General features: G+C 44.0%; 2 protein-coding genes, 1 long non-coding RNA gene and 1 pseudogene across 4 annotated transcripts; 1 reads left to right on the top strand and 3 right to left on the bottom strand.

The window, feature by feature from the left end:
- Positions 1-305: 305 nt before the first annotated feature.
- Positions 306-8,801, bottom strand: LOC124692382 (probable magnesium transporter NIPA2). 2 transcript variants are annotated; one of them, XM_047225738.1, is made up of 11 exons: positions 8,690-8,801; positions 6,453-6,601; positions 6,319-6,363; positions 6,033-6,207; positions 5,783-5,839; positions 4,489-4,579; positions 4,252-4,412; positions 3,191-3,318; positions 2,965-3,102; positions 1,778-1,870; positions 306-934 (listed from the first exon to the last, which is right to left on the bottom strand). In XM_047225738.1, the coding sequence occupies exons 4-11, from the start codon at positions 6,157-6,159 to the stop codon at positions 749-751; spliced, it is 981 nt and encodes a 326-aa protein (XP_047081694.1). In that variant the 5' UTR covers positions 6,160-6,207; positions 6,319-6,363; positions 6,453-6,601; positions 8,690-8,801; the 3' UTR covers positions 306-748. The 2 variants fall into 2 exon arrangements, with proteins under 2 accessions (XP_047081694.1, XP_047081695.1); XM_047225739.1 differs by lacking the exons at positions 6,319-6,363; positions 6,453-6,601; positions 8,690-8,801 and having other exon boundaries at positions 6,043-6,153.
- On the bottom strand, positions 2,348-2,958 carry LOC124692383. Its single transcript, XR_006999491.1, has 2 exons — positions 2,728-2,958; positions 2,348-2,644 (listed from the first exon to the last, which is right to left on the bottom strand). It is a non-coding gene; the product is annotated as an uncharacterized LOC124692383 (long non-coding RNA).
- LOC124690136 lies at positions 8,678-11,033 on the bottom strand (annotated as a pseudogene).
- A 3,926-nt stretch (positions 11,034-14,959) lies between these two features.
- LOC124690135 (protein RAFTIN 1B-like) lies at positions 14,960-16,008 on the top strand. The gene is made up of 2 exons (XM_047223566.1): positions 14,960-15,122; positions 15,218-16,008. Exons 1-2 carry the CDS (start codon positions 14,960-14,962, stop codon positions 16,006-16,008), a joined length of 954 nt encoding a protein of 317 aa, XP_047079522.1.
- Positions 16,009-16,050: the final 42 nt, after the last annotated feature.

Below are 16,050 nucleotides of genomic sequence, written 5' to 3'. Positions count from 1 at the left end.
GAAAAATGGATGCAAGAGCCAATGAGGATATACACAAATTAAGCACACTGAACAAGTCAAAGAAAACTGGGAGCAAGATTTTGTTCTCTCTGTATAGCAAGATTTGTTGACAAAGACCACAAAGAACTATTTCAACAGATGTGATAGAATTACCAACTTAACTAATCTCTCCGGTCCATATTGGTTGTCGCTGATTTTGATGTATCTAAATAGATTTTGCAATCAAATACATCCGAATCTGCGACAACTAATATGGAACAGAAGGAGTACTAGAAATTTGTGCTCAACAAATTTGGAACAGAAAATTGTGAGACAAGGTTACTTATCCATCTTCATAAATTTGAAGTACTACTGTGTTGTGCACGCTCTATATTCATACAGTTCCTCTGCACATTGAGAAGGGAAACCTTTAACACCACTATATGCTGCTAACTAGAAAGAGTTCTTAAATCATGCAAAGTCCCATGAAAATCCTGCCTTCCAAAGAAGCACCAAAACAATCCGCTTGTAAACAACACAGCCAGTTTGGAACGGTATTTTTTTTTCTGTTCCCGCAAGAGGAATGACCTGATATGTGTCAAAATCCCATGAAGAGCTCCCAAAACACTCCTGCTGTATCTTTAGGAGTAAAGGTCCAGACCAATATAATGTTCAATCAGATTCAATATGTTTGTTGTCTTTGCAAGCCAATGTTTTTGGTACATGTTAAATGTGGAGATAAAGTTAGTTAATGACTTGGGAGTAGGCATCATTCCTCCAGACAAAGCTGATCAGGTGGTGGTGGTGGTGGTGGAGGTGTTGGTGTTGGTGTACTCCTCACGTTGCTATCTGTGTTGCTGGTGTTAGTCTTGTGCAGTAGAAAAGTTCCAGCAACAATGGTCACGAACCCACAAAGTTGAGTTGCTATCTGAGTTGCATTCTGCGAGACCCAGTCCTGGAATGGGAATAACCATGACCAAACGTCAGATGAAAACTATTGTGCATACTAGACAGATGTTCAATTTTATAATGTCCAGATATTGCTTATGTCACGCAACTCTTCAAGGAAAGAAGCAATCACTTCAGTTTATAAGATAACTCCTATAAGAAATGTAAAACTTTTTCACTATTTGAGTGCTGTTGGACATGGGATAGCACACTATGGTCGGTGTACATGTGCAAGGCAGCGACTTGATTACAATAAACAAAACAGATAGATAACAATACCTAGCTAGAAAAGATACTTTTGGTTAGTAGTTCAAGGATAGTGAGATAAGCCTAGTTACTAATCAAAGACACAGTTGTGCGATATGCACAATTAACTATCATGCAACATTTGGAATTAAGCACTGAAAACAGATATAAGCCTCAGAACTCAGAGCCTTGCTACCATGACAGGATTAGGCCTTGCAGCAGGTACACGAGTGACAGTGCCCTATCCTAGATCTTTGGACCTTATTCTACCCAAATTACCTCGATATGCACCAAGACTTCTACCTTAAATCTTATACGGAGTATATTGCAGACATAATTTCTTCTGCAACATGGAACACATTTTAAACTTGTTTTGCAGAATTCATACAAGAGAAAAAAGAGATTAAAAAAAGGTAGACCAGGCTTCCTATATCCTTGGCAGGCAAACTTTTGTAATGTATCACTTCTTATAGATGGTTTCATCTAATAATTGATACTATGTCAATTCATCGTTACTATGCACTGCAATTCTTCTCTGGGAGATAAGTAAACTATGATCAATATTATGCAAACATATTTCGGAATTAACAGATAGGTATATCACCTTGTACATAATCATGTTAGCGAGAATAGTAAGACTGGTGAACATCACATAGTATACCGGAGAGACCACAGCCGTATTGAAAGAGTCCAGAGCCTACATCAGTTAAACAAGAGGTGAAAATAGACTATTAGAACATATCTCAGATTCATCTCTGTAGCCTTTAAGGACCTTAAGTTCGTGTAGTTATCGGTAAAAAAAACTCAACATTTGGATGAATAATTCATAATTTTACCTGTTATATTTCCTTCAGAACAATAATTTGTGCTAATTATAGTTGGATAAATAATTAGGCAGGATCTAGAGAAGGATAGATTTATTACCAGGTGTCTTACAAGTGTACTTACATTTGGAAAACTAAAATAAACCAATCATCCGCAAGTCTTCCATTTAAGAACAAAAACATGGTCACTGAGATATGCTAAACTGAACCCTGCTTTGGTCAGATTATCAGCTAAACACGTCAGACATATGCTTGCGAAATCAAGGCTTAGATCATGTCAGATGCTTCAAGGTGATTATGTGCTTATTCATCTGAGGCTAGACCTTGTCAGAAGTTTTAGATTGATTTTGTGATCAGCCAGTTGCAGTTTTTCTCATAAGAGTTGCCATGAAGTGGGATAAGTTTTGATCAGGAATAAACAAAATTGATGTAGAATAGACCAAGTAGTCTCTCCGGCCAAACATCTATACTGAAGAAACTATGTGAATTCCCACATAACTTTCTTTCACAGGTGCCGACGCCGCTTGGGAGCAAGCTCCACTCAGGTGCCAACATTACTCAGGATCCAGGGAGCCAAGAGTCGCTCAGGGATCATCACCATTGCCTCCAAAGCCAAGCGCCATCTGATGGAAGCCAAGGGGCCCAACCTGAGTGGTTGGTGGGGTGTGAGGTGTGGCCACCATCCTAGCTTTGTAAGTTCTCAATTGACCAGACATTGAACCGGACGAACCTGGTGGGTGGTGTATCTTCCTCCCAAAGTTTCCATACCAACTCCCTCCTCCCTCGTGCTAAGATCTAGATCTAGATCGGTCTCTTACACACTCTCACAACCATCAAGTTCATATATCAGATAGCACTAACCCAGGATTATACCATTGGATTGAATATTGAAGTTATGTAGAGGGTATAGCCAATTTCTCAATGCAAAGTATACAAAATAAAGGCCTTAGACATAATTACTGGTTACCTTGTTTAGATAGTTCAACTGCACCACGCAACAAATAATGACAACAAATATGAAGAACCATGTCTGCACGTAGATGAATTGGTTTGATTCACTAAATGACAGCTTCAAGGCAATGGCAACTGCTTTTACACTGATAACCTGTCCGGACAAAAAATCATGTCAATAAACAATCACTAACTTGACACATTGAATTAGTTAATCCAAAGATACTACACTACTAATGTACCGTGAGGGATCCCATTAGTGAGCAGATTGCAATATAGACAAGCATCTTCCTGTGACCAGCGCGTTTGACAGCCCAGAAAATCAAAAAAAGAACGCCAACCACAGTCACGCATGAATAAACGATGAAACCTGCAGATATTGCCCAAAGATATAACCAAATCAAAGGGAATAGGGTAAAAATAGGTAAAGGTATTGTTACGTTGAAGAGAAGTTTATGAACTTCAAGTTATAAGCAAATCAAAGGGACTACGGCAAAAATACCGTAAAGGTACTGTTGCGTCGGAGAAAAGTTTATGAACTTTAAGTTATCTTTTTATATATTGAATCGTTGTGATCAGCATTCCTTCAGAAGCTCCACGCACAAAACAAATAGGTGTTAGAGTAATCCTTGCTTTGGAGTTAAGCTAGTACCTTCTAGTAGGACTAGCAGGTTCTAGTAATACTGTAGGTGCTAGTATGTTCTAGCGTATTCTAGTAGTAATATGCATATGTAAGTCTTAGGCAATAGCAAACTCTGGTTAGCTCTAGTAATAGAAGGCTGTAGAAGGATAGCAGTAGAAAGCTATAGAAGGCTTTAGAAATCTACATGGTGTACCTAGCTTGTATCCTATAAATAGCACTATGCAATACCATCTGCAGTAGCTTTTGGCAGCATCACAAATAGACTACCTCCTACACACTACCTGTGAGCTAACAAGACTAACAATAGGAACTTAACTGGAATAGTGGAGGAAAATTGAAAACTTTTAAAAAAACTTAGATATTCATACGTTTGAACAACAGTTGACCAATTTTATACTTCTGTAGTTTGGCAACTTTCCATGGGATCCGAACCGATGGTTAGGTCATGAAATAGCGAAGACAAAATGAATGGTTGGGGACCTGGGTTGAAGTCCTCCCGGACACGAATTTAAGATCCTATTTATTCGAAGGAGTCTCCCTTACAGTTTTCTTTCAGAAAAAAAAAGTAACCATGATGCCATATTCCCTGGCTGAGTTGCAAGATGCCATATTTCCTGGCTGGGTCTCCCTATGTACAGGGGCAGGTCCTCAAGTAGCTACCTGGCCGAGTTGCAAGATGCCATATTTCCTCCATTGAATCAATCTCCCTCTCCTTGGGGGCATGCAAAACAATACCAACAGAACCAACAACACACAAGATGCAACCAACAATACCAAACATATGCAATCTCTCTTTCAGGATGAAGTGTGCAAGCACTGCACTGCATAAGCAAAAGATTAAACATGAACATATAGTATGCTAAATAGGTATATTTAAGCAAATAGTATAGCTGCTACCTAAATATAATGCTCAGAGCTCCTAGAGGAGTAACAAGTATGGCAGGGGCAAATGCGTATGCTGCAAAGTTTGCTATCTCCCCCAGAATCACTGCAAGGTAAAGCAAGATGAACATTAGCAGTGTTTCAGCTTCCATTTCATCGTTATGAATGTTGTAGCACATGAAATTTCACTTGTACCGGTGAGGCTGTATTTCTACACTATTAAACTTGAAAATGGAACTAATGAAGGCAAACAGAGAACAATAAATAGTTAAATACCCACAGTGACCTAGTATTCTAAACTAGCAAGACATGGATTAACAGTCGTTTCAATCAATGATTCACAAAAGGATGAAAATTGTACAGACAAACTGATAAGTCGAAACCAAACAGATAAAACCTTTTTATAATAAGGAGGAGAGACTTTGTAAAAAGTTGTTATTCCTGCCAGCCAAACCAACATAACTTGCCTACTGTGTTCTCCATAAGAGCAGTATAGAAATCATGATGGTTGAGCAAGTTTTACTGGTAACTTCATGTGAGAAATAGCTACTCCTGAATCTACCATTACTTGAACTGAAGCTGTATAACAGTTTCATTAAAAAAAAGGTGTATAACCCTAATAATATGGAGTTGTCCAAGGGCTCCTTTATCGGAGTGGGGTTATACAACTTTGATTCTACTTACCCTATTTCTACGATAAAATCATGATACTTTGATTAAACCAGCATGCAGAAAGCTCATTCTTCCAAATATTTATAATTAAGTTAAACAAACAATTACAAAAAAAATAACCAGTACTACCTCGTTCCAATGAATAAGGCTTATATTATCTTTAAAAGTCAAACCATGTAAAGTTTGACCAAGTTTTTACAAAAAAATCATTAACATGCAATATACAAAAGCAATACTGTTAGATACATCATGAGATATCACATTTGTTGATAGATTTTTCTAAAAGTTTGGTCAAACTTTAGTTGGTTTGTCTTTTCAGAAAAAATATAAGCCTTATTCATTCGAACCTAGTGAGTATTCAAACTTTGATTTACGGAAGTTGTCTGACCAACTTAGTTATAAACAACCAGCTAAAAAGCATGTACGCTACAAAATCTAAACAAGCAACTCAGAGAATCCTAGCTTTTTGCGTGTCTCCCCACACGTCCAAGCTTAGTAAGCTTACGCTTGCCAGTTGCTCGAAAAAACTCTACACAAGAACACGCAAAATGCTAGTGGGCTACAGTTCACAGTATAGCTAACTTGAATTATTGACAATGTTAAATATCTCAATTGCGCTATCACAGTCCATACTTACTAGTGATCATTCCCAGCCACCATAATGGCTCATACAAGTATGAATGACCTCCAGAACCTACAGTACATCAGCGTAAGAAATCAAAATTATCAAGTTGTCATAGTGTATATAAATGGCAATATACAAACGTACATATATTCAACAGATCATTATTATTCCATAAAGCTCAAAAGCTGAAAAGCATTTAAAAATTCACTTGCTATGCAACTAAGGGTTACTTTGGATAAGTAGTTGTCAGCAGAGGTACAACCTGCTCTTACCCCAGAATCCCCAGCCTTCTTCAGCCCAATTTTCTTGATTACAAAGCTTGAACCAATGAATGCACTGGATGACATAGCTAAAGTCAAGCCTCTCACGTTGTCTAGAGAGGCCACCATATTTGGTGGGATGTTTCCTTACGAACTAAAATAACCCAAGGACAAATCCTGCAATCCAAACAATAATAAGATAGGTAAGACAAAAGGAAATGAAGAGAAATTGCATATAATGAACCTGCATAAAAGTTTTCAGTGTTCCTTGCTCAATAGAAACTTAACCTCAGGATGCTTTTGCTTGAACTACCAAGAACCAACCCTTGCACTAAGAGAGAAGATGAAAGCAACTGAGAATTGGTTGATTCCAAACAATGCTACGTTTGATTTGCAGATAACATAATGAAGGAACAAACCTTTGAATTGCTTTAGTTCCACAGTCACAATGGGAGTCTATAAGAAGAAACTGGTGCAGAATCACGATTTCGTTCGGGAGAGGCACTTCTCTTTATTTCGTGCTAAAACTAATATGGAAAGGACAGAACACTTCAGATGCTGCAGCTCAAACCTGTGTAAGCGAAAGAAAGATTGAAAGAAGCACTCGCATAAAGAGACCTATTATAATAATTAGTAAGTAACCACGAAAACAACACAAGACTATTGACTTATGACTCTACATATCCAAAATGTGAACTAAAGAAAATAAATGAGACAACACCTGATTTGTCTTCTGGGAAGACCATGTAAGATAACTATCATGAAGCTTGAAGCCAATGAGGAAAATCCTCAAATATACGAAAAGACGCATGACAAAGACAAACAAGATTGTAACAAGATGCAGATTATTCACGTTTTCAGGAGAATATAACAAATAAGATAAAAAAACAGAAATCATGAAAAATCTTCTTTCATTGATGGAAAGCAATAGAGCTACATTTGAATCTCACTATACATAAATGAAGTGAAGATTACAAGGCATAATAGAGGAAGAGGGCCACCACAACAAAACACTCTAAGTTAGATATGCCTTAATACATGCTTTAGCTTTACTGCGACACAAACAGTACCATCAGACTTTGGGAAACAAAAAACATGTACCATGCCACTTTATGCAACAAAAAATGCCGTCCTACTCTATACAACATGTTCCATAAGAGATGTAATTGATCAGAACGAATAACTTTTATGGTGAAACAAATGTGCCAAGACTATCAGACAGCGTGTCTTGCTCTCGTCCTTCCCTCTTTGCTCCTCTAAACACCTGCCCCCAAGCTCTCACGTGTTTTGCTTTAGTGTTTTCTTATGTGTACTTTCCATGTTAGATTCAGTTCATCCATCTTTGGCAAAAACAAAGCTTGCTACAGCTAATTCCTAAAAAAGAGATTCAAACATTGCTCTAAGGACGCGACTACAATGGTGATGACTCAGCTGTCTGTAAGGGGTAGTTATAGGTGATTTTGGTGATGTGGAGGAAAGAGAATGAGGAGAGAGAGGGAGGCTGTCTGTAAAGTTACAGACAGTCTGTAGGCTTCTTACAGACGGCTTACAGACAACATTTTTGTTGTTGTATGAAGGGTGTCTATAACTTATACTCACACATGGTTATGGCTAAAAATAGATAGCTTACAGACAGACCACTGTAGACACTGTCTATACTACTGTCTATATATGATATGGAGTGCTATTACAGACACCATCTGTCTAGACCATTGTACATGCCCTAGGCTTACCGTGTGGTCAGTTCAGACTTCAGACCAGCAAACATGCCTATTTTTGGAAACATAACCGAATCCGAATTTTACCAAAAATGGCATGGCGTCCAAAACGCATGCGCGACGCGGGCCGCACTGCCTGGGGGACCAGCAGCAAAAGCAACAGGAACGTGCCCCTGAGGCCAGCAGCAAAAAAACACAAGCAGTCTCATCTGACTTCCTCCACACAAATCCACCGCCACCAAAATCAATAGAAACTACTATCGCCATGATAGAAATAGAGGGTACACAGACGATACACTAGTTAACATCAAAAGGATCAAGGGCATCACCCATATTTGCAGAGATACAAGTTACTTCCAATCTGTTTTTCCCCAACCAAAAACAGATACATACTGATCTAGAAAAACATAGAAATGGCATACTTCTGTTCAAACAGAGTGGCTTCAAATATACATTCTCTACTACTAACGACTATGTTTAAACCAAGATTTATGTGTGTGTATGAGATCCTAGATGATACAATAATCGTAATCCAACTTTTTTGTTCTCATGTTTACATGCTTTATCTCTGCTATGGGCGACACCTCAATATTACCTCAATCTCTCTCTCTCTCTTTTTTAACAGCGAAGCAATTACCAGGAATGCTGAGTTGCCGACTATGTCAATAAATAACTAATAGTGATGGATCATCTACTAGGAAAAGACTACTAGTTACACTTGCTCCACCCTCTAACATGAACCTTGCCCGTAGGCACAAACTACTTTGCCTGTATGAGATCTGAGAAATTTACTACTGTAGCACACCAATTACCATCCCCCGCAGATCTAGCTAGGCAGAAGGCCGGCGTACTTTGGCCGGCCACCGGTGACGATCGATCAGATGCAGGTCTGAAACAATCCCAAGTTACTTTGCATTATAGTACTACTACTAGTAGTGTACCTCGGCTTGGAGCTTCTTGTTGTGGTAGAGGAGGTCGTCGGTCGGCCTTGATGGTGTCGAACTGGCGCTTCAGCACGTCGTGGTCCTGCTTTGTCTTCCACCTCCCGCGGTTGTTCTGGAACCAGATGACCACCTGCCGGGGCTGCAGCCCCAGCGCGCGATAGCTGTGCCTTGCGCGGGCTCCAGCTTGTTCTTCAGCTCGAGGTTCTTCTCCAGCGTCCGCACCTGCTCCACGTTCAGCCGCTGCTTCTTCTCGCCGCCCAGCTGCGAGCCGTCGTCTCGTCCTCGCTCGCAGATCTCCACTCCGTCTGTCGCCGGCCGGCAGGGATCAGCAAAGACACCGGCAGCGGGGGAGGAATCGAAGGAGTCCCGCGGATAGAGGAAAGGGGATTTCGGGGCGGAATGGGGGGTCGGGGTACACCTGGTTGCTGGTTGGCACAACGAGTCGTGGGTCCGACGACTCGGACAGGAAAATATCTAGTACAATATACTACCTCCATTAGCTAAATATTTTTTAGAAAGTCAAACTATGTCAAATTTGATCAAGTCTTTATCAAAATTTATTAACATGTAAAGTACAAAATTAATATGATTAGATAGATAATGAAATATATTTTCATATGGTATATACAAAATATCATACTCCCTCCGGTCCTAAATATAAGCCATATAGTTTTCTGCACGGAAATTAAGAAACACACATTTAGAAAAAATTACACCATGTTTGGCTGAGATTAACCCTAGGCAATCAACGTGAGCTAATAGAGAACTTTGCATAATCTAAGAAAACATAATCAAATCACTAAAAATATTTGCCATACAAGTGGTGCAAGGTAGTAAACCTTATATTCTAGAATTTTTCTCAAAACAATATATGGCTTATATTTAGGAATGGAGGGAGTACTTGTTAACAGATTCTTCTAAAAACAAATTTGTGGATGTTCATAGGATGTGTGTTTACATGCTCTAGAATTTTTAGACCCAAACATAAATAAAATTATATAAGGAGAAACAAAAAAAATACAAATGCTATGTGAATAGCGGCATTTTGTGTTATTGTCTTTACGTGACACTATTTATGCTGGATTTCTCTTTTTTGTTCTCTAAGGATATTTCAAATTTGGCTATGAAAGTTACTGGGTATAAACAAACATCTTGTCAACGCCCAAAATTTTGTTTTCGACTTTTTTGACACTTACAATTCAAATTTTGAAGAGTGGTATCATGGTATTAAATAAGTTGTGGTATCACTATTCACTAGATATGTCCTCCGACTCGGACCTCCCACTCCGAGTAAATTAGGCAAAACTACCACAATTCAGGCTAGGTCAACAAGTTAGTACCGATTTTCATAATTGTTTTAAAAAACTAGCAATTCTCAGACATGGCCTTACGAATCGCCTCTAACAATTGTTTAACACGTCTCTGATTACAAATCTGACATATGGGCTCCTTTATAAGCGCTGATTTGGCAGCACATATGGAGTAGAAGCTGAGGTGGATGTAGGGCCCACATGTCAACCTCCCATATTCTTATCCCCGATGATGTGTCTAGCTTTTGACGGAGGGCATGTGGAGGTTTGGCTCCGGTGGATCTCGCTAGATTTGTTATGTGTTCCTTCTGATCTACACTTTCTTCATCGGCGATGCTTGTTGATCCTGTGCGTGGTTCTTTGAGGTCTTAGGGCATCTCGAGCGGCCAGTGCATTTCAAACACAAAAATTGTCCTTTTTTCTGCGTTTGGGTCGGACCACGGACACTAAAATGTTCATCTTTGAACATTTGTTTGCTTGGGTAAGGGCATGCCCCAACAGCCCGACGATTTTTTTTCCATAATATTTTTATTAATACAAATAATTTACATAGTACCAAAAATACTTTAAAAATAAACCATATATAGGGTTCGCGCCATAGACGGCTACTCCTTGTCGTCGGTATCGACGAGGTCGACAAAGATCGGCGGCGCCCAAGGCCACAACCAGTACAGAGCTAGTTGTGGCGCTAGCGGGATTAGTGCGAGAGAAGGTTGTGGCGGTGGCGTAGGCGCATTAGGAGGTGGCGACGCGCGCACCTGGCTGCGCCCACGGGTGACCGGAGGGGTCACCGGCCTTCCCTAAGCCAACACGAAGTCCCGCAGCTAGCCGACGAGGCCGTGCCATTGGGCGAGCTCATCTAGATGGCTCTGGGCGATGGCCAGCTCGATCGCCTCTTCCTCGGTGAGGTCCAGTTGCTGGACCTTCGGGATCACACCGACGAGTTGAGCATGCGCCCAGCCGTTGTCGAAGAGGTCATCGTTGTGGTCGCCGCCTTTGTCCTCCTCCTTGTCATCCACGACGACTCGCATCTCCTGGTTGAAGAAGCCCACGTCGCCGAGGCAGCCCGCTCTATGTGGTGCGGGTCGAACTCCAATGATCTGAAGGTGTGCCAATTGAAGGAGTCGATGTCGAAAGCCGGATCCTCATGCAGATCCGGCGGGAGGATGAAGCGGCAACGGTGGATCTCGTCGCGCCGCTCGCGGTCCTCGCGTGGCAGCAGAGGCACTGACACCCGGCGTGAGTTGAGGAGCCAACCCGCCGGTAGGTTGACATACGGCTAGGGCACCATGCGATCTCACCGAGACGCAGCGGCGGTCTCGCTCCTTCTACTTATGGTGCGAGAGGAGCTAGCCTCTTGGCCGTGCTTGGTCTTGCACGAAAGGTCCATCCCCTTGCCGATATGATTGGAGGAAGTTGATGCGGTAGATTGCAATGGTAATGGAGAGGTGGACGCGTCATGCTACCCTTAAAAGGGTGCGCGCACTGCCTTTGTCTCAACTTCAACAAGAAAGGGGCGAGAATAGAGGCGCACATTCGGCCTATTCGAGTGTTTTTAGTCGTTGCTAGGTGATCTAAAGACTTTTTTGTATTTTTATTACTTTTAAGTTTTCTTATACTGCTATTGAGGATTACAAATAGATTAGCGGACTTTTCGAAAATAAATTTTGGTTGTATATGGGTGGGAGAGAAAACCATACATGGATTATTCAGATTTTATAGAATCTATTCTTAATATTTTCTCGAGAATGCGAACCACTTTTCTGATGGTCCACCTTATATGCAATTTCAAAGGAAGTCCATATAAATTTTACTCATCCGCCACAAAATCCGTGGCTTGCTACACTTGTTGCCTGTTGGTAAAGCAAAGTTCAACGGCCAGGTAGAATGCGCACACACACCGCTGCTTGCATTGCTGGTATTGCCCTACGCTGTTTCGCATGCCAGCCATGTCTACTTTCGCAAGTGGCTAGCTCCTCTTTCCTCCTACATACATGCATGTTAGGTATATTCATCTCTAACAGAACCCGTAAATCCCACCGGAACTGAACTTTTCCGGCGGATTTACGGATTCGGCCGAAACGCGCGCAGATCAGCGCCCGAATACATGGGCCGGCCCGAATCGAAAGTTCGGGGGTCCGAGAAACCCACCGCACGACCCCTATTAAAAGGGTTCGCGGAGGGGAGTTCGGTTCGCAAACCCTACTCCCCTCCGCCACTCGTCTCCCGCCGCCGCCGCCAGTTCCCCGCTCCGACGAGCGATTCCGGCCGCTTCGCCGCCGCGCCGCCGCTTCGGCCAGCTCCCCTCCATCCGGAATGACGCGTGCTAGACGCGTGGGTAGGGGAGGTGGCCGATCCGACGCCAGAAGGTGCACTCGGCGACCGCCGGGTGCACGGGAGTCGCCGGAGCTCGCCAAGCGTCGGCGCTCCAACGGCGCGTGGAAGAGGGCCGGCCGGAAGTGGCCGGAGATGATGGCGTACCTCCAAGCGCACGCGAAGGAGGCGCCGGAAGGAGAAGTGGAGGCGCCCCCCGCTGCCGCCGCGTGCGGCCCTCCTCTGCCGGCGCTGCCCCCGCACGACGACGACGACGCCGCCGGGACGCCTCTAGCGTGCGGGAGCACCTCCGAGGCGGCGGTCGTCGAAGTGGCGGCGGTCGTCGTCGCCTAGGAAGACCGGCGAGCAAAAACCCTCCGCCGGCTACATTAGCTCCCCGGTGACAGTATAGTCACTCTGGGGACTAATTCTAGTTTAATTTAACTCCCTAGATCGTAATATCCGTGCAATATGCATGTATTTTGCCTAGTATTGTACAAATTCTAGTTTAATTATGAACGAATTTAGCTTCATTCGATGAAATCGAGTGCGATCGCAAAATTTGGTTTCCCGTGACGTTTGATTTCATTGAGTTCGGTTCACCTTTTCGGTTTCTGCTCTGCGCCATCGCTAAATCCGCAGCCAAATTGTTTTTCGGGAGACTGAACTCATTTTTTTCGGTTCCGATAAATAGGAGCTCTGTTAGAGTTGCTCTTAGCATACAAAATGAGTCCCATATGCACCAGCCTGAATTGTGGTAGGTATATAGGTAGGTTCATAACCTTTTTTTTTAATAACGGCCACGTGCTGATTTAAGCTAGCGCACGCACTGCACCTCCCAAAACCTCTCTCGCTGGCTCGCTCACTCTGTGTCGTGCTCGTCAACTTGCCCAAAATGGCCGGGCGTGTCCGCGCCGCAAATTGCGACAATTGGTGCCATTGAACAGTGATCAGCTCGTGCCGATCATACTGTTTTGTTTCAGCCGGATCGATAATCGATCGGTACCGTTGATCCGCCCCTGACTCGATGTGCCGACATTGATTTAGGATGACACGGCCCTTATCTTTCAGCCCCGTCGCAAGTGGCCATTTTGCGTTGTATGGCTTCACTGGCTTGTGCAGGTATCCTACGTGACAACGATTCTAGTCTACGTTCGTTGAATTTGTTGGTAGCCCTGCTTGCACGTTCTCCTTAATTATCCAAGCTATTTTTTTTTTCAAAGGCAAGCTGAAACTTAATTCTGCCATGTCGACATGTATACGTTTTAATCCTCACTCTCCTTTTTTTTGGGCGCAATGAAGGTTGTTTAGAATCCGAGCAAGTTAAACATTTTGGATTTGACCATCCATATAATTAAAAAGGGTATAAATATGTGAAAGCATCTAAACCAGCAAAAACCTAAAAAAGTACAGTTTGATCAATACATTTTTCGAGAAGGGGGGAAAACCCTGACAAAAATATAGTGGCGCAGAAGAAAATGTCGAATGTTAGGTGTTGACTAAGCGCAAATTGTTTGGGCACCAGCCTCTGTCGATGTCTTACCTTCCTCAAGTTAGCATACAAAATGAGAGCCCCATATGCAATAATTTTGGTGGGTATGCAATATCATAGCAACGAGGAAGATGCAGCTTGCCAATAGCAATCCAATAGCTTTCCAATATTTCCAAAGACGTCAATGCAAAAAATCCTCAATCATCCCAATAAACCATTGAACAACAAGGCTTCACACATGCGCCACAAAATACTAGCCTATGCCTAACATGACCCTTTCAACAATAAACACGACCCTTTGTAACAACAACCAAAATGAGGGCAATGTAAGACAAGTCCATATGCAATAAAACATGTATGAGCTTGCAACACTTCAAAATATACGACTGGAAATAACATCAAAACCTCTTCACCATCAATATTTTGCGGCCATTGGACTTGCCTGAGCTCTGATGTTAAGCTTGTCGAGGTTGAACTTATGGGTAGTAATTTCGAAAACCTTGGTAAGCAAGCCAAGGGTTTAAAATGATCAAATCGCTTTTGTAGATCAAAGTGACTCATGTGCAACCGATTACTCCACAGACCACAACCTTGTCAGAAATTTTGATTTTCTCTTGTCAAAAGACACTTGTTCGGGATGCCTATAAATACCTAACATTATCAGTAAGAAGAACACTCTTGGATTCAGTTGTTGATTGTCAATCTGTGTTTACACTAGTCAAAACAATCCTAAGATGTTGAACTTCTTTTACTTCTTCCCTATCCGACTGCATTGCTTTTGCGAACCCGGCGATTGACGGATTGAGTGTTGCTCACCTATATTAGACTAACAGGCGGATGTTCTGTACATGAAGTTCTTGTTTTTATAAATTGCTAATGTCGGTTCTGTGGAACTAAGAACAGGACAGAGGTGTGTGGGCGTCGAAATTTCCACGATCTCTCCTGCCGAGATGGCCCACGCCCACATGCAGAGGCAAAGTGACATGCATGCGTTTGTGGAGCCACTCGATCAGGGAGACATGAAGAGGCTACATATACTGGACCGACTGATTCCCAAAACCATCAATCACATCACAGCAAGCTTCGCTATCCACTACTACTATCCAGCACTGCGAAGCAGCAGCACCGTCGTAGCGTGAGAACTGAGAAGGCATGGCTCCTGTCGTAGTACTTGTTCTGATCGCGGTGGTAGCCGGCGGTGCGGCGGCGGCGGTGCGTGGCCACCCCGGTGACGGCACTCCGGCGGCGCGGTTCTGGGAGGCAGCCCTCCCCGGCTCACCGATGCCAGAGGCCATTGCCGACCTCGTCCAGAAAGGTACGTGCAGTTCTGAAGAAGACTGACGGACACCATGTTCCATGTACATATCACCATGATTTGTAGTACGAGTTGTTAACGGGGACGCGCCGCAGGCACCGATCATTCGCCGCTCGCGGAGCACCGTTCTGCCGCCATGTTTCTGCCCAACGCGTGCCTTGGATACAAGTACGACATCCAGTGCGGCAAGCCGCCTCCGGCGAGCACAGAGGCCGCACCGGCGGTGGAGGGCATCTTCTTCCGCGAGGCCGCCATGCGCGTGGGCAGCACGATGACGGTCGCCCTTCCGGCGGCCGTGCCGGCTGCGTTCCTCCCGCGAGACGTCGCCGACAGGATCCCCTTCGGCAACCTGACGGACGCCCTCGCCACGTTCAACATTGCGCCGGGCTCCCAGGAGGCGGACCAGCTGAGCGACACCGTGCGCGAGTGCGCCGCGCCGCCGCTCGCCGGCGAGCGGAAGGCGTGCGCCACGTCGCTGGAGGGCGTCGTGCTGAGCGCAACGCGCATGCTGGGCACGCGCCGGGTGGCCGCAGCGGCGTCGGCGCTCCCGAGCACCGGCCTGCCACGCGCCGCGTATGTGGTGCAGGCGACCAGCCCGCTCGGCGGCTCGCGCTTCGTGGCCTGCCACAGCAGGCCTTACCCGTATGCCGTTTACCAGTGCCACATGACGGAGCGGTCGTCCAAGGCGTACGTCGTCTCCATCCGCGGCGGCATGCCTGGGGACACGACGATGGGCATGGCGGCGCTCTGCCATTTCGACACCTCCAATTGGAACCCAGCTCACCCGGCATTCAAGATCCTGCGCACCCACCCCGGAGGCTCGCCCGTGTGCCACTTCCTGCCGTACGCCGACCTGCTGTTCGGCGAGAAGGCGGCTAATGCGTAGCTTCCTACTGCTCCAAGAAGAGATAAATGTTACTAGCAGGGA

The sequence above is a fragment of the Lolium rigidum genome, chromosome 2 (genome assembly GCF_022539505.1).
Source record: "Lolium rigidum isolate FL_2022 chromosome 2, APGP_CSIRO_Lrig_0.1, whole genome shotgun sequence".
In the NCBI taxonomy this organism is placed as follows: domain Eukaryota; kingdom Viridiplantae; phylum Streptophyta; class Magnoliopsida; order Poales; family Poaceae; genus Lolium; species Lolium rigidum.
This window is presented reverse-complemented; position numbering and strand designations above follow the sequence as displayed.

Bases quoted from the DNA above. Each gene is read 5' to 3' on its own strand.
- LOC124690135 (XM_047223566.1), top strand. From the start codon at position 14,960: ATGGCTCCTGTCGTAGTACTTGTTCTGATCGCGGTGGTAGCCGGCGGT. The intron at 15,123-15,217 runs GTACGTGCAGTT...GACGCGCCGCAG, and splicing joins TGCCGACCTCGTCCAGAAAG to GCACCGATCATTCGCCGCTC.
- LOC124692382 (XM_047225738.1), bottom strand. From the start codon at position 6,159: ATGGTGGCCTCTCTAGACAACGTGAGAGGCTTGACTTTAGCTATGTCA. The intron at 5,840-6,032 runs GTTGTACCTCTG...GATGTACTGTAG, and splicing joins GGATTCTGGGGTAAGAGCAG to GTTCTGGAGGTCATTCATAC. The intron at 3,319-4,251 runs GTAGCTACTTGA...CAATATCTGCAG, and splicing joins GCATCTTGCAACTCGGCCAG to GTTTCATCGTTTATTCATGC.